Genomic DNA, 26929 nt, shown 5'->3' with positions numbered 1-26929 from the left:
ACTTTTTCAAAACTAAGTCTTCATATATTACCCACAAAGGTAACATAATATTAGTAGAACATCATACGCTATATTTATGTATCTATGTATGTACAGTTTTCACCTATGCATTCATGTTGTATCTAATTACTCAGTTTCTAGAGAATTTTTCAAAGGAACTTCCAAATCGTTGGCTGTTACAATGCCTGTTTTGAGAGCATGATGAACAAGAAGACTCGCCTTCTTAGAGTGATGTTATCTACAAGAATCTGTGACAAAATCTTCCTAAGTTTTTTATTTGTTGGGATGTTATTATCATCATCATCGTTCATATCACCAGCATTTGAAGTATCCAAATTATCACCTTGAGCTAATATTTGTGCCTGGAGAAATTAACAAAATTGAATTATTAATCTATAGCTTTTTTTAATACAGTGAATCAGGTATTGAAATGTACCTGTGCTAATAAAGCTTCTATCCGACCATCGGATATTTTTACAAGTTCCAAAGCATCTTGTACTGATGAAGAGTCAATTACTAATTTATCCTCACTTATATTTACTAGATTCATGCTGCACTCATGAAGCCGATGTTGAAGAATATCACATTCATGCAACAAGTTCAGTCTAGCCACTTCCTCCTTCTCAAACTTCCGTTTTTCTAGTTGGAGTCAGTTCTGTACACCACAATTTTGTAAACGTACATTTTTATACATTACATATAAATAATTAAACAATTATGATAATGTAAAAAGAGATAAATACCTCTGCATCTAACTTTTCGTCAAGTGACTGATTAAGCTGCTGCTTCAATTCAGCTTGTGAACTTCTAAGGGATTTAACTTCTTTAACAAGAATTTTGACATCTGCTTTTGATTTAACTTCTAGTTCTTGATGTTTTTGCGATAGTTGCTCAAACTTGCTTTTAGTATTATCCAGTTCCTGTAGTAATTGATCTTTTTCTTCAATCATAGATATTTTTGGTGTTTCTGTTTCTTGCTTGTCATCCTGGAAAATTTTCACTAGTCAATTGTCATAGAACATGGAAGTTACATCAATAAGTAGATAATTTTGACCCAGTTACTTATAGAAAGGATCATATGGGTCAAAGCTCAAAAGTCCCCAAAGTCTGTGTTTAATGCATGAAGCACCCTGGATCATTATACAGAAATATATATACTATAGTCGAGTTACATACTACAAAAATCAAAAAAGTTGGATGGGAAAGTGTTTCAGGTCAGTCCGACCCATTCAACACTATAATTCCAGGATAATTGTATTGTGTTATTGTATCTTAATCAATAGATTACATCAAATATATATAGGCTAATACAACTTGGAGCCTAAGTCAATACTAAACCCTAAAGCCCATGGGCTTATATATGTCTAATACGCCCCCGCAAGCTAAGGGCGGGGAACGACCTGTAGCTTGGATCTCAGAAATAGAAACCGATTGGTAGGTAATGGCTTTGTAAAGATATCTGCAATCTGGTCATCCGTAGATATGAATTGTACTCTCAAATCTCCTTGAGCAACCTTTTCACGAACAAAGTGAAAGTCGACTTCTATGTGTTTTGTCCGTGCATGAAAGATAGGATTGGCTGATAAGTAGGTTGCACCTAGATTATCGCACCATAGTATAGGTGTTGAAGATGTGCGAATGCCAAGTTCACGAAGAAGAGCTTGAAGCCATGTAAGCTCAACAACTGTGTCAGCAATGGCTTTGTATTCTGATTCAGTAGAAGAACGAGAAACAGTGCGTTGTTTACGGGCAGTCCATGAGATGAGATTAGAGCCTAAATAGATAGCAAATCCCCCCCGTGGATCTCCTATCATCTGGACATCTAGCCCAATCAGCATCAGAAAATGCTTCAAGAGAGGATGGTTTCGTGGATGAAGTACCTTGCCAATGACTATCTGTAAATGCCTGAAGAGTAGTGTCGGAGGCTCGACGAATAAGCATACCATGATTTATAGTACCATGAAGATATCTCAATATTCGTTTAACCGCACACCAATGGTTTTGAGTTGGGGCATGCATAAATTGACAGACTTTGTTGACTGCATATGCAATATCTGGCCGAGAAAGAGTAACATATTGGAGTGCACCAACAACTTGTCGATATTTGACCGGATCCGAGAAAGTGGCACTATCAGCTAGATCAAGCGGGCTAGATGTAGCCATAGGAGTAGGCATAGATTTTGGCATAGATTTACAGTCAGAGAAGCTAGCTCGTTGTAAAATCTCCAATATGTACTTCCGTTGAGAAAGAATAATGTCAGAACCAAATGGCACAATTTCAACACCTAAAAAATAGTTGAGGGGGCCAATATCCTTTAAAGCAAAAGTAGAGCCAAGCTGTCGAACAAGTCTCTCAATAACATCAGGGTTGTTTCCTGTAACAATGATATCATCCACATAAACAAGAATGTACATGACATTGCCATCACGAGAATAGATAAAAAGAGATGAATCCGTTTTTGAGCTTGTAAAACCGAGATCGTGAAGTGACTTGGAGAGTCGGTGAAACCATGCTCGCGGGGCCTGCTTTAGACCATAAATCGACTTATGCAGTAGACACACGTGATTCGGCCGTTGTGGGTCAATAAAGCCTGGCGGTTGTTTCATATAAACCGTTTCCTTCAGATTGCCATGGAGAAACGCATTTTGTACATCAAGTTGTCTGAGCGGCCAATTATTTGTAATTGCAAGGGATAGGACAACCCTTATAGTTGTTGATTTGACAACAGGACTAAATGTCTCTTGAAAATCAATCCCTGGTTGTTGCCGGAAGCCTTTAGCAACAAATCTCGCTTTGTAACGAGTAGTAGCGCCATGTTGATCCCGTTTTAACCTGTAATCCCACTTACAATCAACAACATTAGTATTAGGAACACGAGGAACTAAAGTCCAAGTGCCATTTTTAACAAGAGCAGAATATTCTTCGGCCATTGCTTGACGCCACTCGGGATATTTGTTGGCAACGGTAAAAGAGGTGGGTTCCGTAATTGGAGTTTTTGAAGTGATGACATGATTGGCTGAGGGATTGTATGGTACACGTTGTTTTGGATTTTGACGTAGATTGGAAGGACGTGGACGAGGTGGTGGTGGTGGTGGTGATTGTAATTGGGAAGTAGATTGGTAGGTACCAGATGTTGTTGTAGGAGTTGGTTCAGGAGTTGTGTGTTGAGTATTAGTAGGTGTAGGCGTGGGTGAAGGTTCTGAAGACGATGTAGTAGGACAAGGTGGCTCAGATAGTTCTTGTGATGGAATTGTATCAGCAACCACGTGCGGTGGTGCCGATGAAGTGTATGGGCATGATGTATTTGGTAATGAAGAAGGTTTTGAGACAACCGCAAATGGAAAGTGATCCTCATCAAAGCGGACATGACGAGCAATATAGAGTCGCTCACTTGATAGATCAAGGCATCTATAACCATGATGAATGGGACTGTAACCAAGAAAGACACATGAAGTTGATCTAAAATCCATTTTGTGACGATTATATGCACGAAGATGTGGAAAGCACGGGCATCCGAAAACACGAAGGAATGAGTAATCAGGGGAACGCTTGAATAGAAACTCGAAAGGTGACTTGTTTGGGGATACTCGAGTTGGCATGCGATTAATAAGATAAACAGCTGTGTCAAAAGCAAAGTGCCAAAAACGGCGAGGAACATTGCCTTGAGCAAGAAGAGTAAGACCAGTTTCAACAACATGACGATTGCGACGCTCAACAAATCCGTTTTGCTCACTCGTATGAGGACAAGAACGACGATGGATGATGCCAAGAGATGAGAAAAATGAAGTCAAATTGCGAAATTCACCACCCCAGTCAGTTTGAACATTTTTTATTTTAGTATTGAATTGTCTTTCAACCATGATTACAAAACGTTTGAAAGTATCATAAACATCAGATTTTTGAGTTAAAGGATAAATCCACATGTAACGAGAGTGATGATCTACACACAACATGAAATATCGATGTCCATCAAAAGACAAAACTGGTGCAGGACCCCAAACATCACAATAAATCAAATCTAAAATTTTATTACTTCGAAATGTAGAAACAGGTAAAGATAATTTTGATGATTTTCCCATTTGACAAGAACTACACAAAGTTGATAAAGATCTATTTGTAACTGGAAGACAAAATTTAGAAAGCATAAACTGTAAAAGACGCTGATGTGGATGCCCAAGCCGCCTATACCAAATTGTAGAAGACGTACGAGCAACGGAAAAAGCAACTTTATTGAGTGGCTGAAATTGTGGAAGGTGGAGCGAGTAAAGACCATGTTCACTGGGGCCCGTGAGAAGGGTAGTGCGTGTAGACTCGTCCTTCACAACAAAATAATTAGAGTGAAATTTAAAAAAGACATGATTATCATCACAAAATTTTTGAACAGAAAGAAGATTCTTTTTGATTTCAGGAACATGAAGAATGTTGGATATAGAAAAAGTTTTACGCGGTGAGTAAATTTTAGATGAACCAATATGAAGGATAGGAAGTCCCATACCATTACCAACATGGAGCGCGTCATTGCCATGATATGCCTCAGAACTGTCCATGCTTGCTAAATCTGGCGTGACATGGCTGTTTGCACCCGTGTCTGGAAACCAAGCGTTAGATGCTCCTGTAGAAAAGCCGCGACTATCTGCAAAGTTAGCCGTTGGCCTAGCACGAATAGTAGACGGGTCACGATTTGGACACTGTGATGGAATGTGCCCAATCCCACATCGATAACAAGTACCGTAAACAGTGTTTTGGTTGGATGCCCAACTAAAGTTACGACTGTCACCTCGACCACGATTGTTATAACCTCGAGAAGCTCCACGACGACGATTACCACGATTGTTGTTGTTGTTGTTGTTGTTATTAAGCTGACGAGCACCGTAGAAAGCCTGAGAATCTGATGGTGTGGTGGGGGTGACTTGAAGTCCAAGAGCGGCTAATTGTTGTTGTATGGCCAATAGTTGAGATTGTGGTAACGAAGAATGGTTAAGTAAATTTCCGGATCCAGTGTTGGCGGTAAAAGCTTGAGTAACAGATGGAACAGATTCACTAAACGTAGTCTCAGACTGACGTGTAGCGATGTTAGACTTAAGACCATTGTACTCCTCTCTGAGACCAGAAACTGCAAGCAAGGTGAGGTCTTTATCTTTCATGGTTGCACCAATAGCTGCAAGGGCATCTGCATACTCCTGTACACGATTGATATAAGCATCAATGGTTTCATCTCCTTTCATCTTAATATTGAAAAGTTGTGTTTTCAATGTGTATTCTCGAGAGGAAGTATTGGGTGCATATGCTTTCTCTAGAGAAAGCCAAACATCACGAGAAGTTTCTCCATGTACATGTCGAAAAGAAGCTTCAGAAATCGTCGATATTATCAACATACGGACGTGCGCATCATTAGCAATCCATATTGGATAATTGGGAATAGCTGCAAGGGCATCTGCATACTCCTGTACACGATTGATATAAGCATCAATGGTTTCATCTCCTTTCATCTTAATATTGAAAAGTTGTGTTTTCAATGTGTATTCTCGAGAGGAAGTATTGGGTGCATATGCTTTCTCTAGAGAAAGCCAAACATCACGAGAAGTTTCTCCATGTACATGTCGAAAAGAAGCTTCAGAAATCGTCGATATTATCAACATACGGACGTGCGCATCATTAGCAATCCATATTGGATAATTGGGATTATCCTTTTGAGCTACATTAGGTTCGGTTGATTTTAATTCTTTTGAAGGACAAGGAATTGTGCCGTCTACATAACCGAACATATTATTTGTAACAAGGAATGGAGTAATCATTGTCTTCCAATAGCCATAATTAGTTGGTGAAAGAGTAAAACCAAACTTGTGTGAATTATGAGAGGTTTTCTCGGCGGTTGTAAATGCTGCAATCATAGCCATTTGAATTATTATCCTGCAATAGAAAAATAAACTAGATGCCTTCTTCTTCTTTTTTTTTAATCTGGAAGAAGGAAAAAAAAAAAAATAATAAAAAATTAGGGTTCCGGCGACTGTAGCGGCGGCGGAGGGCGGAGCTACAGTAAATTTCCGGTAAAAACGTAAATTGAAAAAGGGGTTTTGGTCGGAATTTAACAATGATTCTAACTGTGGTGGCGGTGAACAGAAACGCACAGGAAAAATCGCAAAAATCGACGAAACAGTCAAAATCCGGCGACGGCTGTGGCGGCGCGTGGTGGCGCGTGGCGGAGATGAAATTTCAGGGTTTTGTTCGGTTTATCGTTGAGGTTGTAGTGGTATAGGTGGTGTTGTTTAATTTTGAGTGAAACGAAGCAGATCTTAAAAGTTAAAACACGGCAGTTGAAATTGCCGGGATTTGCTTGCCGGAATTGTGCCGGAATACGAGTCCCGAATTGTGTCGGGTTTTAACCTAGCTCGATACCATATAATTCCAGGATAATTGTATTGTGTTATTATATCTCAATCAATAGATTACATCAAATATATATAGGCTAATACAACTTGGAGCCTAAGTCAATACTAAACCCTAAAGCCCATGGGCTTATATATGTCTAATAAACACTCACCAAAAAACTACCCTTTTTGAAAGAATTACCCATTTTGGACCCATTACCCAGTTCATAAAATATAAAAGAAAGTGAGAGTGTCATGAAACCTGTTGAGACTTCAATTTGAACTCCATTTGTAGTGCGCCTAGGCGCCTACGTTCTTCCATATCCCACTGCATTTGATTAACTCTTTCCCTTTCCATCAAAATCGCTTGGTGAAGGTTTTCTTTACTTCTCAGTTTGGTCGTCTCAAGTTCCTCCTCCAAATCCTTGACCAACATATATACATGAAAGTTTCAAGTGAAGTATCATATAAACAAGTTTAAAGCAATAAACTTTCAGTTCCCGCAAGAAAAATTATTTAACTTTTTCTCTATTTTCTCAAAATTATTGAACTTTTAATGTACTTTGGCAGTAAGGTAATCTTTGACTGCAATTTCTTGGTTCAATCTTGATATTAGATCTTGCATGTCTGTTTTTGCGGTTCCCAGTCTCCTTTGCATACCGATAAGAACCCTATTCATCTTCTTCTGTTCCCCTAACGGAAGAACTAAGTTTACATCACACGAAGAAACCAAACGATCATCCACCAACGAACCAGAATTCTCCACATCCAATGACACACTCTTTCTTAATGAACTCGTCCCAATCCCGAGACTCCCATTTTTAGGTTTCTCGTGGGTCCCAAATTAACTTACCATGTTCTTTCGCAAAAACGTAATCCCGTCCATTTCCATTTCTGTCACCGCTTCTCGTAACATGGTTAATCTCGCGGGCATGAATTGTATGCTTCGGATATAGATGGTTTTCGTCAATTCTAAAAGACTCAAAAAGGACAAGACAAATGACAAGATATGTTTCTCGTGAAATCCGAGTATCCCGTAACTAGTTTCCGATCATTTTTCTTAGTCATCACAAGATATGTTTCGGGTGAAGTTTGAACATGAAATCTCTTGGAAGAAAGAGTCCCAATCACCAGACTATGGATGGTTTCGTCAATTCCAAAAGACTCGAAAAGGAAAACTAGACAAATTACACTTATTGCCAAATTAAAAAAAAAACCCTGAGGAGAGATTCGGGGCCCAATCGATATGCTGCTATGGATGGGCATATTCGAGGAGCCATTTAACTAGAGAGCTTTAGGGTTCAAGCCTCGTTGTGGGCATATTCGTGAATAAACATTGTGTTGAGTGTGCGAGTGGCAGTTAAAAAAAAAAAAAACTAGACAAATGACGGTATCTGTAGCATCTATTGGATGAAGAGGAATTTGAGAACGCCCATAGATCAGAGTTAGAATTCAAAACATATAAAGAGCCTTTAAAGGCTAACATAAACTAGAAGAGTAGCATACAATTATATAATGCACAGATAGAAGTTAACATGTAGCTATGTTTGTAACGTGTTATCTTAATATGTTTGTAACATCAAGAACGCTTTAAGAGTAATCTCGGCGCAAATCTTGACATCAGAACCATAGCAAATCAAGTCCCATAAAATCCGGTATATTGCGCAAAAGAGAACTTACCTGAATAACCAGCCGATAGAACTTTTTCAAAACTAAGTCTTCATATTACCCACAAAGGTAACATAATGTTAGTATAGCCATAAGCTATATGTATGTATTGATGTATGTACAGTTTTTGCCCATGCATTCATCTTGTATCTAAATCTAATGACTCGCTTTCTAAAGAATTCTCCAAAGGGACTTCCACATCTTTTGCCGTTACGATGCCAGTTTTGAGAGCATGATGAACAAGAAGACTCACTTGCCTTCTTAGAGTGATATTATCTACAAGTATCTCAGACAGAATCTTCCCAAGTTTATTATTTGATGGTATGTTATTATTATTATCATCATCTTCGTTCATATTACCAGCAGCTGAAGCATCCAAATTATCATCTTGAGTTAAAATTTGTGCCTGAAGAAATTTCCCTTTAACGTATAACAAACCAGATTATAAATCCCACAACTAATATAACGAAATGTACCTGTGCTAAAAGGGCTTCTATTTGATCATCAGATATTTTTACAAGTTCCAAAGCATCTTGTACTGATGGAGAGTCAATTACTAATTTATCCACGCATACATTTACTAGATTCATGCTGCACTCACGAAGCCGACGTTGAACTATATCACATTCATGCAACAAATTCAGTCAAGCAACTTCCTCCTTGTCAAACTTCTGTTTTTCTAGTTGAAGTAGGTTCTGTACACCACAATTGTGTAAACATACAATTTTTACAGTATATAACATGACGTAAATAAAAGCAACGTCTTTATCTTTTTATACTCCAAAATGGAGTCCAATAGAAGAGATAAAATAAAATACCTCTGAATCTAACTTTTCGGCAAGTGACTGATTAAGCTGATGCTTCAATTCTGCTTGTGTATTTCTAAGGGATTTAACCTCTTTGACAAGCATTTTGGCATCTGCTTTAGCTTTAACTTCTAGTTCTTGATGTTTTTGCGATAGTTGCTCAAATTTGTTTTTAGTATTATCCAGTTCCTGCAGTAATTGATCTTTTTCTTCAATCACAGATAATTTTGGTGTTTCTGTTTCTTGCTTGTCATCCTGGGAAATTTTCACTAGTCAGTTGTCATAGAACAAGAAAGTCACATCTATATGTAGAAAATTTGACCAGTTACTTATAAATGGGTCTAATCGGGTGTGTTTTTTTATTCTGACAGGTCAAGTAAAATATTTTAGTTTTAAGGAAAAGGATCATATGTGTCAAAAGTCGCCCAAAGGCTTTCTTCAATGAATAAGAAACCCTACAGAAATATATATACTAGCGTTGAGTTACATACTACAAAAGCAAAAAAGTTGGATAGAAATTGATTTGGGTCATTCCGATTCAACACTGACCAAATAACTACCCATTTTGAAAGAATTATCCATTTTGGACCCGTTTTCATCTCATAAAATATAAAAAAAAAGTGACAGAGTCATGAAACCTGTCGACTCTTCAATTCGAACTCCATTTGTAGTGATTTGCGTCTAAGTTCTTCCATATCCCACTGCATTTGAGTTACTCTTTCTCTTTCCATCAAAATCGCTTGGTGAAGGTTTTCTTTACTTCTCTATTTGGTGGTCTCAAGTTCCTCCTCCAAATCCTTGCCCTACATATATACATCAAGTTTCAGATGAGGTATTATATAATCATGTTAAATGCGATAAACTTTCGGTTTCTGCAAGAAAAATCATTGAACGTTTTCTCTATTTCCTCAAAATTATTGAACTTTTAATATACCTTGGTAGTAAGGTAATCTTTGACTGCTATTTCTAAGTTCAATCTTAATATTAGATCCTCCATGTCTGTTTTTGCGGTTCCCAGTCTCCTCTGCATACTGATAATAACCCTATTCATTTTTTGCTCCCGCCCTGACGGAAGAACTAGGTTTACATCACTTTTTTTTTTTTTTTTTTTTTTGAAAGGCAAGCTTGCATCAGTCCGGACCGAAGCCTAGTCATCATTTGCACACACGCGCGCTTTCGGGCAGGAAACCCGAACCACACTCTGAGGATCCGACCCTTTAACCATCCCGAGGGGCAGGCGGGCCGGATCTTAGTCCCGGAGCGGGTCGGTAAAACCTTCCCTTTGGGCCACCTTCAAGGAATATATTTCAATTCCTAGAGCGGGTGACGAGGCTCGAACCCGAGACCTCTAGCCCTGCGAGTACACAAGTGTAACCGCGGTACCATTGAAGCAATGCTTACATCACTTGATGAGACCAAACAGTCATCCGCCAACGAACTCTTTCTTAATGAACTCGTATCCATCCCGTGAACCCCACTTTTAGGTTTCTCGTGGGTCCCAATTAACTTACCATGTTCTTTTGCAAAAACATTATCCCCTCCATTCCCATTTCTGTCACCACTTCTCATAACCCGGCCATTTTCTACTTGCTCTAATATAGCATTTCCCATTATTAAGCCCTCGTCAATATTAGACATACCGTTTTTTACTAGTTTTTCGAGTGGACCAGTCAAATCTTCGTCAAGCAATAAATCTTCTGTGCCAACTTCGGATATATTATCGTGTCCTAAGCTTGAAGATCCAATTTCTGAAGCCTCATAAGCGGTGTCACTACCATAATTTGGTGTAAGTAGTGAATTACCAAAAGCCGTCGAATCAGCGTTACTCACAAAACGGCTTACTTGACCAATTTGTGGGTTTCCATCTTGAAATGCTGCCATAGAATTCAGAAAGGCTATCAGAAATTGAAGTTCTGACACAACAGATGATGAACCAGAACAAAATGAGAAAATTTAGCTAAGTCCTTTGCATGTTATTATGTTAAGGGGGCAAGATGTACAGGTCAGGCACGTTGGGTAACAGGTTTGTATCTTAGTACGGGTAAAAACGAACTCAACTGACACGTTCCGCTTTTAGCTCAATTTTTTTTTATATTGATGCATTCAAGATGAAGCACACCCGAAATCGGCCCTAAGTAAGTGTCTCAAAAATGCCACCTTGAGTTAATGTTATACAAGGTGAAGCAGGTAATTACATACCAGCGCGAGCAGTAGATTCTAATTCAAGAAATGATGCGACAACAATGCTTCGCGATATATCAATGTCAGATAACAACTTTGTCATCCACTCCTCTAAAGAACAACGTCGCTGCATAATAAGAAACATATGAATCATGTCCCATTAAATTTCTAAGTTGATATATCTGTTTAGACGAGCATTTTCTTTTCTTTACTTTTTTCTTTTTGGTAATTATTGCATCTTAAATAATAAGAATCACATGATCAGTTGGTAATTATTGCACCTTAAATAATAAAAATCAGATGTTCAGTTGAAAGCAATTTAGAGTAAGGTAGAATTGGGGTGGACATTTTATCTTATATTTGTAATTATCACAAGAACTTTAAGAAGAACCATCACAAGATAGCTCAATGGGTGAAGAGGTTTCAGGTTCAAACCTCACTAACAGCACATCTTGGGGTGGCCAATGAGAGAGTCGAAAACGGTCACAGGATAACCTGGTTAGGGAGAAAAAATGCTCGGCTTTCCGGGATAACCTCAACGGGGAAACCACGTTTAACCGGTACACTAATTTTGAGGAGGAGTTCAGAGACGGGTAATACCTTTTCTAACAACGTTCGACTTTTTAGCCGCAATAATCCCTTTGGTGGTGCTGATGAGAGATTCTTTTTAGGAAATGCCTTCCTAAGCTGCAAAGATTAAGTTTAGAGGTAAAATGAACCATAATAAGAACACGAACACCAACGTATTTATTATTAACAGGGCTTTGTCATAGCGGTTTCAAGGTAGCCCACTAACCCTGAGGTCGTGGGTTCGTCTCTCAAAAATGACAAGGGTCTGAATTACTTCTCACATATATATTATTATATTTCTTGTGCGACAAGAAGGTCCCCTTTAAGCTAAAAGGGAAATTCTTCAAGGTGGCAATCAGACCAGCCATGTTGTACGGATCGGAGTGTTGGCCAATGACGAAGGCCCAAGAGAGGAGAATAGAGGTGGCAGAAATGAGAATGCTTAGATGGACGTGTGGTAAGACCATGCTAGATATGATACCAAATGGAGTTTTTAGGGAGAAATTGGAAGTTGGGAACATCATCAACAAACTTAGGGAAGGACGACTTAGATGGTTTGGGCATGTTAGGAGGCGCCCACTTTTAGCCCCGGTTAGGAGAGTCGAGACCCTCGCCGTTGGCGGCGTAAGGAGAAGGGGTAGACCTAGACGTAGGATGGAGGATAGATTGAAGCTGGACATGAAAGAGCTTCTACTGACGGAGGACATGACTTCTGATAGGAGCCTGTGGAGGAGTAGAATTGGAATAATTGGGTTTGTTTTTTTTTTTTTTTTTTTTTTTCAATGTGTATTATACATTTATTATACAACTACATATATAACTATAACTAGTTATTCTATAGCTACACTATATATAACCCTCCACATAGTATATATGCACCTGTATCTATTTATATGTATTTAGACTATATATATGTACCGCTGCATATGTTGGTTACCTATATATGTACCTATGTATCTATGTAACATGTATTGGTGTATGTATGTTTGTCTGTCTTGTTTCTGTACCTAAGTATATATATCTACGAATGTATCTATATGTATATATGTTTAAGCATGAGTTTTTTTATCCATGCTCATGTGTGGTGCGTGTGTATATATATATATGTATTTATTTTGTTTGTCTGTATGTTTACTTGATTTTAAATGGTTTTGTGCTCTGTATGATCCATGCTATTTGCCCTACTGTTGTGCATTACTGCTTTATGTGTTCTCTTTTTTGGTTACTGTGTATGGTTGCTTCTTGCTAGGAGCACGTAACTCTTACAGGTACGTATCTTTTGCCATATCTTTTCGTTTTTATGAGCACTTCTGGCCGGAGGTCCGTTTGGAAGCAATCTCTTTTGCTCTAGAGTAGAAGGAGGGACGACCTTATCTAGGCGCGGGTTCTATACCCGCGGGTGGAGTAGTGACTTCCTTCTAATCTAGGGTACGAGGAATGATTGTCTACACCCACCTCTCCCATACCCCACTTTTGTGGGATTGGGTATTGTTGTTGTTGTTGTTGTTGTATATATATTATTATTTTTAAAAAAACAACTACTTATTGCTAATCAATCACAGATGACATGCGAAAAGTTAATGTACTTACAGCAGCAAGTAACCTTAAAAAATCGTTAAATCTTCTTAATACCGCTCGTGTTGTTGTGACCCCTTCAGGGGATTGCTTACCAACCACAACCCTGTAGAACTGTCCTAAACATGTTAATATGGAATTTATGGAACATACCTTAATCAAACAGCAAATTAAACATATGCATTATGTAAATTATCCAGGTTCCAACAGGAAGCAAGTTAAGAACTAAACACAAGAATAAGTCGTGCCAAGAAACAGACGATCAAATTGATAACTCACAGGTCATCTTTAAAAATGTTTCTTGATAGATTCAGAACAGATCAAAAGGCTTAATGTGATGGATCAGTATAATATTAAGAATCGTAATATTTAGCACAAAACCGTGGTCTGAAGAATTGATAGATTAAAAACAAGGTTCCCAAATTGTAACACATTTCAAAATGACTCAATGATTGTATTCCTTCTGATTTACAGACTGATACTCAACAATCGAAACCTATGATATAAACAGAAAATTCAAGATCAGAAACCGGGAGAAGCTATGTTTTGTTAAAACTCCACTTTCGTGCGATAACAAAACTGAGTTAAAGTGCCTAAGTAAATATAAATATGTTGAATGTAATGATATGTTATAGACAGCGATATACAAAGGCAATTTACAATCCATACTACTTAAACACAAGCACGGTTTCATACTTTCATACTTGCATCACAAAAATATAGTTTTATCTCAATAATATAGTTCTTGTTCTCATACTAGCGACACTAATTGTATTTAAAACTAAACGGTGAAATGTTGGCATGTCAATCCACATCTAATCCTTTCCAACAGCCAGTTTCTCTATTTATCCAACCCAAAGAACCCGTCGTGGCGAATAGTTTAACGTCAACTGTTTAGTAACCACATTGGAAGACGAAACAATCGTACCGATTTTTATATATATTTTTTTAAAAAAGGCATACACACACACCCTGACACCCAACTAGATTTTTTACATGAACCCATGACCTCAAGGTCAGAGGGGCACCTCGATAGACCACGAGCCATTCGTAAAACAATCGTACCAATATTGTGATTCAAATTATATGAACTTTGGTAATGAGTTACTAAACTTATGTCTTCTGTTTTCTTCTGATTCGGCTCAGAAATATCATTCATCTTTTCAGCAAAAGGCTTAATTCCTCACAATTGCCATGACTGAAACAAAAAGTAAGCATATTTTCTAATAATTCCTTTGGCAACACCATTACACCCACATAAAGTTATTAACCAAAGTTGTATCTATTTACTATTTGACCACGTAAATATTCATCGAATTTCAGATCAGGAGGTAACTACGAGCAGTTCAAGAATAAAGGAATACATGAAATTAATTGTGTGAAATTAAAAAATTGAGATATTATCAAAGTGTACCACAACGGGGTCTGAGTCTCTAGATTTTGGAAGAACAACCCAGGCTGGGATCATAATGCAGTACTGTACGAGGATCATGTGGCCAAACAGTGTCACGCCCATTCTGCACAATACGGAATTCAAATTCGATTAATAAATGTAACACAATCATCTCCATATGACTCGCAATTGATAATGACTTCATTAAATAAGCTTAAACTCTGCTAATCAGCATCTTACTATACAACCAGATTAATTTAATTTAATTTTCTATATATTTGAAAGAGGAAAAATGCTGCATCTCAAACGACAAATTGGTCACCTTCAACAACCGCATGCAGATTCAACAAATGCATATTAAAAATGGAAAACATGGAAAGAAAAAAACACAAGGCACAATAAGGAAATCAAAATCCAAGGCTTACAAATTTCATATGCAATCAAAATTCACTATGTAATTCGACTTCAATGAGCATCAGTTAACTCAATTCTTCAGATAAGCTAAATTGAATAAAAAAACTGAAAATAAAACAGAAATAGGTTAAACAATTAAAGTACCCATTTTTTTAAGGGGAGGGCTCCAATCCATGACTAACGGCAACGGCGAAGTCCCGTCGTATCTATGTTTCGGAGGACTTCTCCGTCGTTCCATTTCCGATCAATTATATTTTCAACAATTACAATTAGATTGATTGTATTGAATAAGTGGGTAAGCAAGTAAATTAGGGTTTTTGACCAGATCGATCGGAGAGACCAAAGTAGTAAGTAGAATACAAAATTAGTGGGAAGTTGACAAGTGGAATGAAGTTTTGTTATTTTAAAAATGTGTAATTGAAACTGTTGTTGTCAGTATTCCACATTAGTTGAATTCAATTCAAGTCCACCGCTGGCTTGAATTAAGATTTGATGCTAAAATAAAAAGGATGTATGGAATTTTGTATATATTGCTTACGCTACATTCTCGAGTTTTTTTTTTTTTAAATCGATAGATTAAAGAATGACAGTGATTGTCGAGTTTTTTATTTTAAGTGGAAAGGAGAAGAGAGTAAAGGATTAAAAATGATTGTACAGTTATATTTTGTTAACAACACTCTCCGTCCATATTTGGACGGATTAGGAATGATAGTAAAACACTCTCATCCCCTATCTTTTCCACTCCTTTTCGCTGAAAAATAAACTCGAGAATACAGTTTTTGCTTAGAGACGAAGGCAAAACAAGGATATCAATGTCTTTTTTTTTCTCTCTTTTTCTTAGTTGTTGACGACGACGATACAATTAATAATTAACTAAGGGTTAAAGTCAAAAATAGGCTACAAACTTATACAAATGTACCGATGTCACCCACAAACTCATTTCTGTCCTACTGTCGCCTACAAACTTTCAAAAAATGTGCTAATATCAACATTTTATAGTTTTGACCTGTTACATATTAATTTTGACCTAATAATTTTTTTTGTTTTTTTTTTTTTTTTTTTTAAGAATTAAGATTCAATCCACGAACGACGCGTGTTGATTTTAACCAGTTTTGTCGGTAGCAAGTCATTTCTGTTTACATTGGTACACTTTTTAAAAGTTTTTGTTTACATCGGTACACTTTTTGAAAGTTTGTAGGCGACAGTAGAACGGAAATGAGTTTGTGGGCGACATCGGTACATTTGTGTAAGTTTGTAGCCTATTTTTGGCTTTAACCCTTTAACTAATAAAGTTTTGGGTAACAAAATTATCAAAATTACTATACTATCTAAAACACAAAACCCTGTAGCACTATTCATCAATAGTAATCAGGGGTATTTTTGTCATTTCACCTTTTTTTTTGTCTCCAACGATAAAAGAAGCAACTTTCGTAAAAGAACCAACCCTTCAATATTACCGAAAGATGTCGAAAAAAATTCATTTTTACAAAAAAAATCAACTACCTTTTTTTTTCCTCAACGATAAAGAGACAACTTTCATAAAATGAACAACCCTTCAATGCTACCAAAAGATGTCGAAAAACATTATTTTTTACAAAATAGATCAACTAACTTAAAAAAAAAAAACAAAAAAACAAAGGAACGCTAAAAGAAGCAACTTTCACAAAAGGAACAACCCTTCAATGTTAGATGTCGAAAAAAATTCTTTTTTACAAAATAAATTAAGACTTTTTTTAACTCGCATTCAAAACGAGCCCCCGGCGCGAAGCGAGGTCTCCACAACTAGTTCAAACTAAAATACTGTAACATAAAAGATGAAAGATTTTTATATAAAATTAAAAAGTAAAAAGCATATGAAACTAAATTGTATTTGTATAATAATTAATCTTAATTAATTTAACTTAATTATTTGAATAGAACCCCGGATCTAACGAGATGGTTAGTTTTTTCTATACTTGACAATTGAGACTCATACTCTTAATTTTGGGTTAAATGGGTCAAGTTTTCGAGTCAATTTGCTCTTGAAAAAAAGTTAAGTTCGACAATGTAAACCAAAACATAAAAAAAGGACCAAAGAGTTTTTTTTCCAACCTATTGAACCTTATACAAAACATAAAGAACGGATCAAATGAGTATCAAATCCTAAAATTCAATAAATAGACACAGGTCAAATGGGTCGAGCATAACAAATTTTATCCATCAATTATTTATGAAAGCATTAATGATTATATCAATTATTATATGTATATTAATAATTTCTTTTATATATAATAAATAAAAATATTAATAACTAAAACAATATAATAAATGTAAAAAACCAATTGTAAAAGCATATTACCCGTTTGACATATTTGACCCATTTCACCCATTATCCGTTTCGACATGTTACCCAAACCGACCAAACCTGACCCGTTGGAACCCGTTTAAAATGTTTACCCGCTTGACCCATAACCCATTTCAACCTAAAACCGTTTTGACTCGTTACCAACCGACCTAACCTGACCCGTTTGCCAGGTATAGCACTTTTTCTCGATAATTTCAATCACATACAATACATGTAAGGGTCAAATTGTCTCTTCCATTTTCAACTCTTATTCATTTTCTTCTTAACTTTAGTTTCTCCTTCCTCTATACAAAAATCATAAACTATGATGTGTAAAATCTGATTTATTAATTATTAATAAAAAATACAAGTTAAAAGGCCAAAACACTATTAGACAAATGTACTTAATCATACAGTATAAACGCAATCCAAAATTGTATAAACTAAGATGTGATTGGACTATTAAAATGAAATAAAACAAATATCAGATTTAGGGTTGCCGTTTAATGATCGGCAAATCAAGACATGAATATAAATTAAAAACAAATGTTTTTGTATATTCAGATTAATAATAGACGGAACAATTAAAGATAGTTTTGAAATCAATTCAAAGAAATATATTCATCTAGACTTTTTATCCTCAATATCGGATGTTCAATAATAAAGATCATATTAATTATCAACTCACGTGAATTACTTAATCGGTTCACCAGAAATTTCCCTCAACAAGCACCCCAAACTAGATTACACTATAACGACCCGTCCTAATCTATCAGGACGAATACATTACATTTGGTTACATCGCGAGGTACTTGACCTCTATATGATACAATTTTACAAACATTGCATTCGTTTTTAAAAGACAAACTTTCATTACATCGAAAGTTGACGGTATGCATACCATTTCATAATATATCCAACTATAACTGACTTAATAATAATCTTGATGAACTCAATGACTCGAATGCAACGTCTTTTGAAATATGTCATGAACGACTCCAAGTAATATCTCTAAAATGAGCAAATGCACATCGGAAGATTTCTTTCATACCTGAGAATAAACATGCTTTAAAGTGTCAACCAAAAGGTTGGTGAGTTCATTAGTTTATCATAAATAATCATTTCATCATTTTAATAGACCACAAGATTTCATTCAATAATCATACACTCGCAAGTGTTTAAAATTCATTCATATGGATTGAACACCTGGTAACCGACATTAACAAAATGCATCTAGAATATCCCCAAACATATAACATCAAAGTACTAAAGCAGTTCAAATTCTCTGACTGGGGCGTGTCAAAGCCCATAGATCTATCTTTAGGATTCGCGTCAATTGGTGGCAATTATAATAAACACCAATTCTTAGGTTACCAAGTTCAACAAGGGCGATATCCGATATAACGATTCAACCATAGAATGTAGTTTCGATTACTTGTGTCTATTTCGTAAAGCATTTATAAAAATTGCGCATGTATTCTCAGTCCAAAAATATAAAGGGTAAAAAGGCAAATGAAACTCATCATACTGTATTTTGTAGTAAAAATACATATGACTACATTGAACAACTGAATAATGCAGGGTTGGCCTCGGATTCACGAACCTATATCAGGTATATATATTAATACACATAATCGTAATCGAACAATTTATTTATATTATAACTTTATTAGTTATATTATTTTTATATTGGATATATGTATATATATACCTATATATATATGTTTTATATTTTTATTTTTTTTCATTTTGTATATAAAAATATTAGTTTTGTTATGTTATATGTATTATATATATATATATATATATATATATATATATATATATATATATATATATATATATATATATATATATATATATATATAATACATATATATATTTGTTTATTAAAATAGTAATTATAATAATACCAAAATAATATTAGTAGTGATTAGAATAATACTAATAATAATACTAGTGTTAATAATAATGACAATAATAATAATGATTTTATTAATAATAATATTAATGATAGATTTTAATGATAAATCTTATAATAATAATAATAACAGTAGTTTTTAGTAAAATGAAAAGTTTACTAATAATGATAATGAAAATAATAATTTTGATAATAATACATAATATTTAATAATAGTAATTACTATAACAATCTTATTACTAATGATAATCTTAATAATAATACTTTTGTTTAATAATATTAATAAGTCTACAATTATACCAATACTAATACTAATATTAATAATAGTTCGTATTATTTTCATAGTAATAATTATAATAATAACCTTAGTTTTAATAATACTTCTATTGTTATTAATAATACTAATAATAACATTAATAATTATGTTACATAATAGTAAGGTGGTAGTAATAATAATCATAATATTACTAATACCTAATAATATTAATAATTGTTAATTACTACTTATGTGAGTAATATTAATAATAATAATAATAACTATAATACTAATAACAATAACAATAATAATCATAACAATAATAATCATAATAATAATAATAATAATAATAATAATAATAATAATAATAATAATAATAATAATAATAATAATAATAATAATAATAATAATAATAATAATAATAATAATAATAATAATAATAAGCAATAATAATAATGATATTTAAAGACTACCTCAAAGGAAGGAGTTCCCAAAAAAAATAGCAGCCCATGCCCGGGCTCGAACCATGACCCCTCGCTAACCGCAAACACACATAAACCACTCAACTGCTCGTTGTCTTTCTTGAGATGGCCCGACCCAATCCATAGGGACGAATACAACAACATATGATTACATCGCGAGGTACTTGACCTCTAAATGATACATTTTACAAACATTGCATTCTTTTCAAAAGACAAACTTTCATTTACATCGAAAATTAACAGACATGCATACCATTTCATAATATCCAAACTATAAATGACCTAATCTGTCATTTATTTAATAATAATCTCTAATGAACTTCAACGACTCGAATGCAACGTCTTTGAAAATATGTCATGAATGACTCCAAGTAATGTCCTTAAAATGAGCTAATGCACAGCGGAAGATTTCTTTCAAACCTGAGAATAAACATGCTTTCAAGTGTCAACCAAAAGGTTGGTGAGTTCATCAGTTTATAGTAATCATTTCATTTTCATCATTTTAATAGACCACAAGATTTCATTTTTCATTTCCATAAATATCATTCTCATAGCAGGCATTTCGCATCGTACTAGAGATAAAAATCATTCATATGGTGAACACCTGGTAACCGACATTAACTAGATACATATAAGAATATCCCCTATCATTCCGGGATCCTCCTTCGGACATGATATAAATTTCGAAGTACTAAAGCATCCGGTACTTTGGATGGGGTTTGTTAGGCCCAATAGATCTATCTTTAGGATTCGCGTCAATTAGGGTGTCTGTTCCCTAATTCTTAGATTACCAGACTTAATAAAAAGGGGCATATTCGATTTCGATAATTCAACCATAGAATGTAGTTTCACGTACTTGTGTCTATTTCGTAAAACATTTATAAAAGTTGCGCATGTATTCTCAGCCCAAAAATATAAAGGGTAAAAAGGCAAATGAAACTCACCATACTGTATTTTGTAGTAAAAATACATATAACATCATTGAGCAAGTGTAGGGTTGTCCTCGTATTCACGAACCTATATTAATTATATATATATTTATATGTTGATCAATATTTGTCTAACAATTTAGGTTATGTCATAGTGTACCACAATCCTAATGCTCGAGACTAATATGTAAAAGTCGACAAAAGTCAAATTAACTCAAAATGATTTCCAAAATTTATACATGATTATTATATATTTTAAATATCGTCGTTTTATATTTTTAAATATTTTTAAAAGATTTAATAGAGTAAATAATAAATAAAATTTATATTAAAATTTATATAATAAAATATACTTTTATATATCTTAGATAATAAACTTTATAAAGTTCATTGAATATCATAAACCGTTATGATAGGTTTTATTAAGGTATTTATATCATTTGTATTACAGTTTTGTTTGATAAAATAACATTGATAATAATAATAAGCAAGTTGTATTATTTTGTATTGATAATTATTATTATTCTACTAACAATAATAACAATATTTATATTTACGAAAATGGTATTATAACAATATAATAATTCTTATTTCTAATGAAATTCTATATTAATAATGATACTCCTATTAAAATAATGATTTTTGTAAAGATGATATTTTTAATATTAAATATAATAATTTTAATGATAATAGTAGTATAACTTTAACGATAGTAATAATAATAAAATAACAATTTTTAATGATACTACTTCTTATAGATAATGATAATATTAATAATAATAATAATTAGATAATAGTTATGACGACGATTATAACGACGATAATAATAATCATTTTTAATAATAATACAAAAATTCATTTGACGATAACTTCTAATCCATCCGTCAAAATCATTCGGTACCTAAAGGAAAAGTTCTTAGTTTTTCGCTAGCTTTCCAACGACATGCATATCTTATATCTTATCTCATCCCTAGTATAACAACCTTTAAGATTCAACATAACCTATTTAGGGGCAATATCAAATATACAAGCATGCATAATTCTATTTTCTCGAGCACTAGTCAGGGATACACTATTGATAAATAAAAGTTAAGTTATGAGTGCTCACGTATCAATATTGAGGTTCAATATTGTAGGAAAGGTACGTAGACGCAACGGAGATGACAAACACTAAATTGACCTCACGGGCATACCCATGAACCATACCCATCACCTCCATAGCCATAACCCATAATTTCCCTAGCTCTATCCTACTCATAAAACTTGTCTTGAAATGACCCGCTCATGACCTCGTCGTAATATTTTATGTTTAATACTAATAATATTTACTCCTAATACTACTAATAATAATCATAGGGTTAATAATAATAATAATAATAATATAAATAATAATAATAATAATAAGAGCAGAGGGAGTAATATGCTCGATGTTTATGTGTGTGTGAAAACCGCGTACGAAATTGATTAGATTTATAATGTGGCCATGAACAAGGAAAACAGCTCATACACATTAAAAAAATGTTGCCGACACTCAATCTCTTCATTTTCATTTACGTGAATAATATGAATTAATTAATATATAATATATTAAATCTTTAGAATTAATTAAATATTATATTATATTTACGTTCATGGTAAAAATATAATTTTTACAAAAATGACACGGTCGTGGTCTCGCGACTCATGTACCACTTTCGGTTTTTCGGGCGCACTTTCGTACGTTTAGAAAACTAGCCTTTTACGTTACGCGACGTGTACCTTTATCAAAAATTTAACTTACTCATCAATAAATTACCTTATAAAAAATGTAACTTATAAAATTGAGCGTTGTGGTCATTTACTTTTATAAATCAGTGACTCGTTGTTTATCAAAATATTTTATTTTAAATTAAACGTTTTGTGACATGTACCTTTATTATTAATTAGACTTAAATTAATTAAAAACTAACCCACTCAAAGTGTAACTTAATCTTTTGAGTGTTTTGGTCATTTCATTTTATAAATCGATGTCTCGTTATATAACAAAATATATATTTAATCTTATTAGTTTGAATCAAAACGTTTTAAAAATAAAATATATGTACATTTAAAATTTATAAACTTATACATAAGAAATATGTTTGAAATATTTATCTAATAATATAATATTTCACTTTTCAAAATTAATTATATTTGAAAGACCAAAATATATAACATTAAAATCATGTGAATACTAGATATTGTTATATCACCTAACGGTTATGCTCAAAAACTTAATCTGATATAACTTATTTATGCGCCAACATTTACTTTAATTTCTAAAACGCTCTAGTTAATATATCTAATAATAAATCGAATCAATGAACAAGGGTTACTATCTTTTACCTAACTAATATATCTAATATACATAATCACATTCTATATACGTTGCAAGTTATCAACCAAGTGTTATGAAATTCAATCCTCCACTAACTTTTGTCTAACTCCCAATAAGTGATACTTTGTTCTTACTTGTAAATCACTTTACCATTTATTCCGAATACCGTTAAAAGTAAGGGTTTCCTAATTCAAAGTGGACCTCATAACAGAGACTCATAATCATAGTTCAATGTATCCGATAATTCAATCATTTGATATTATCTTTTAATCTCGTCGATAAACTTACATCGAACAAATACGTTCGTATAAAGTATTATTCATTCAATATCTTAATAACATTTCCAACTTCATTAAATAGATCTCATAGCTTATATTCATATTAACTAATCCGTTCACTGTTTCATTAATATATTTCAATTTCATAATCACACCTATGAATATGTATATATCTTTATTTACACATAATTGTTCGTGAATCGTTTGGCATGGTCAAAGGGTATTTAATTAAATGAATATAATTTCAAAACTTTCGAGACTCAATCATTACAGATTTGCTTATCGTGTCGGATATATATAAAGGTTAAAGTTTAAATTTGTTCGGAAATCTCCGGGTCATCACAGTACCTACCCGTTAAAAGAAATTTCGTCCCGAAATTTGATAGAGGTTGTCATGGCTAACAGTAAGAGTGTTTTCATGACGTATATGAACTGATAATTAGGGTTTTATCATCATTGATTAATATAGATAAAATGATTTGTTTTTGTGAAGAGCACGAATGAAGCTATCACTTAAGAGTGAAAATGAATAAAAGTAAGTTTGACTTAACCGGTGTCATAGTCAAGATTGATTTCCAGAATTTAAGGAATTTAGAAGAAATCTTCATATTAAGATTTGATTCTTCGGTAATTAAGGAGATTCAGATCTTCTTTGATTAAACACGATAATCTGCTTCGATTGCTCTGTCGAAAATTTTCCTATAAATCCACCCTCTCCATTTCCTTAAAACTCACACCTTCTATTCTTTCTTTCTCAATTCCTACTTTAAAGTATTCGTTAATATGCTCCATCCCATCCTGATCCTTGATATCCTCTTAACTTGCATATCTGTCATTCTTCTTTTTAATCTGCCACCAGAAGAATCTATTTACTTCTACTATACTCTTGGGTTTATAGTGTTTCTAGTTCTCTCATGTCTTTACATTGCTATATGCATCGATATATACGGGTTGTAATTTCCGGGTTGTTGTTAGATTTTACACCTTCCCTTATATTTCGATGTCCCTGCTTCTGTCTTCTATAGTCATCGTCATCCATAGTTAATGCTCTCTTCTATTTGCTGCGGTTTATACCCCGAATTTCTATTTCGGAGCTTTGTCCTTTCGTTTCTTCTTCTTGCGATTAAATAGCTCTCGTAATGGTCCGGAATTCGTATGTATGGATTTCAGAAGGAATATAGTAATTGTTCTAAGAAGGAAAGGGCAATGGTAAATCCTAATTTGTTAAATTACCAGAATACCCTGAAAAAGACCGAGTCATCAAGAAATAGTTCCTTGATATGTTTAGAGATTAAGTAGAATGTAAGAGTCGTGTAAATGGTACATGATGACGGTATATTCTGTGAATCATCACGTCCATTAGAAACTTAGCATGAATTACTGTAATATAATGACGTTGATCAAGTGTCATTATATTATACTAACCCATGCATCAGTTCCCAACACTACTTCAAAACATTCATATTTGAATTTTTCAGAATTTAGAAACTAACACAGTTTCTTTTATGTTGCAGATATTGCCGAGAGATAAATGATCTCAGATAAGGATAGTGGTGAAGATATCTCCAGAAATATGGAGAATATGTATAATGGGAGATACGAAGATATCTTATAATATTTAAGATATGATGATGATGAAGAATATCTGTCTGTGAAGGTTTAGAATAAGAAGTAAGGTGTTTGCTAACGGGTTCAGTAGGCACTGAATCATTTGGATCCTTTGAAGGCAGATTCAGCCTCTGTGATTTGTCCACGGCTTCCTTCATACTTTGCTCAATCCGTTTTTCAGTACCAACTCCTTTCTTTTTCTGAGCTTTACCAACTCACTATCTTCTATCATCAAAATTTTGACCGTTTAGATCATCTACCATTTTTATTTAATGCTATAATATCTGAATCACTGATTTTCAATGTGAGGTGTATTCAGAAGAATTGTGTTTTAGATGATTAAACGCTGGTGGTAATATGGTGGAATATAAAAGGTTTTCCAGTAATAATGACGAAAGGGCAATGTATTTATCGGGGTTAAAATAAGACTAGTCCGACTGAAACGTCGAAGTTGACTTGCTGGAGCTGTGACAAAATCGGCTACTTTGAAAAGGAATCGAAATGTTGTTTTTGCTAATAAATGCTAAAGAATTTGACGTGGGCACGGGTTAAACTATGACTTTGGTTTCGAGAGCTTTTCAGGTACAAAACTTCGGATAATGTGTGGTTGGATCGTCATCTCAATTGTTCATTATTTGAAGTGTCTTCTGGAATTTAGAAGGGTTTTAAATGCAGATTGTCATAGTCAATATCCAGATGGTGAAATCTTCCTGAATCTCGAATGATTTTCATATTCCTCTGAGTGTTACGATTAAAAGTGATGTTCTATCACAGTTTTAAAGTCAAAGTATAGCTTTGAAAAAAAAATATAAGGATCTAAGAGTGATGATTTCGGTTGTATCTCGAGTTGAATTCTGAAATTCCCAAAATTAGAATATGTAATTAGATTCGAATGAATATGATTGTTTTGATTTCTATAGAAGAATGTATATTGGTATAGTTGATGATTGTTGAATCAGAATTGAAGAACGTAACATATTAATTGTGATTTTATATATCTCTCGGGTATTACCTACCCGTTAAAAAAATTTCACAAACAATATTTTGAACAAGAATTCTCATTACAGTCTTTATAAAAATATATGTGAGTATATTTTCTTCAGATGTAATACAGATTCAATCAGTTTAAAATCATATTAAGCTCATTTGATTTTCGGCTTAAATTAGAAATGAATAATCTCTAAAACATTAGAGATTACATAATCTTCACCGAGTATTTCACTAATGCAATCAATACTTTAATATTTATTTTTATTGATATTCTTCAGTGAAGGATGTTGACGCTTGAAGAATTCTTGCGAACTTCGCAATGTACGATTGATGTTTTCTAAAAAAAAAATTTCGAGTGCATCGAAGATGAAAGTGTAAAATCAAACATGTTATTAAATGATACACTTGATTTATTATGAAATAAAATTCATTGAGTTGAAGCAGAGATTGTGGTTAACAATGATTAAATTGTTAACGAAGAATGTACATCATAGCATGTTAGTAATATGAATTAACCGGATAGTTAAGTTCCATACATAATAGCTTAGTACAGAAAGATTTGTTATGGTTAATATTTATTATATATATATAGAATATACATATAAATTCTTCGGAGGAACTGAGTTAATACGTCATAACTCGTTGATACAATTTACTCGTTATTAATTCGTAATGGTTTCCACAGTGATTCTTGAACTGGCGAAACTTGTTGGAGGTGCTGACGATTCTAACGATGTTGACAGCATTGACTGTGTTGGTGAGGCTATTGGTACTGCTGATGCTGTTGGTAAGACAAGTCTAGCTTGTACT

At 33.8% G+C, this 26929-nt stretch overlaps 2 protein-coding genes and 1 pseudogene across 2 annotated transcripts; all 3 read right to left on the bottom strand.

The window, feature by feature from the left end:
• Nucleotides 1–176: 176 nt before the first annotated feature.
• On the bottom strand, nt 177–7213 carry LOC139848823 (PX domain-containing protein EREL1-like; the record flags this gene model as incomplete). Its single annotated transcript, XM_071838513.1, has 5 exons — nt 177–362; nt 437–643; nt 744–986; nt 6632–6800; nt 6933–7213. Coding segments are annotated over 5 exons (1086 nt in total), but the record flags the coding sequence as incomplete, so codon positions are not given.
• LOC139846601 (PX domain-containing protein EREX-like) lies at nt 7083–9931 on the bottom strand (annotated as a pseudogene).
• A 1271-nt stretch (nt 9932–11202) lies between these two features.
• Nucleotides 11203–15440, bottom strand: LOC139846602 (PX domain-containing protein EREL1-like). Its single transcript, XM_071836076.1, has 4 exons — nt 14988–15440; nt 14584–14686; nt 13185–13283; nt 11203–11711 (listed from the first exon to the last, which is right to left on the bottom strand). The coding sequence occupies exons 2-4, from the start codon at nt 14683–14685 to the stop codon at nt 11508–11510; spliced, it is 405 nt and encodes a 134-aa protein (XP_071692177.1). The 5' UTR covers nt 14686; nt 14988–15440; the 3' UTR covers nt 11203–11507.
• Nucleotides 15441–26929: the final 11489 nt, after the last annotated feature.

The sequence above is a fragment of the Rutidosis leptorrhynchoides genome, chromosome 5 (genome assembly GCF_046630445.1).
Source record: "Rutidosis leptorrhynchoides isolate AG116_Rl617_1_P2 chromosome 5, CSIRO_AGI_Rlap_v1, whole genome shotgun sequence".
NCBI classification, from domain to species: domain Eukaryota; kingdom Viridiplantae; phylum Streptophyta; class Magnoliopsida; order Asterales; family Asteraceae; genus Rutidosis; species Rutidosis leptorrhynchoides.
This window is presented reverse-complemented; position numbering and strand designations above follow the sequence as displayed.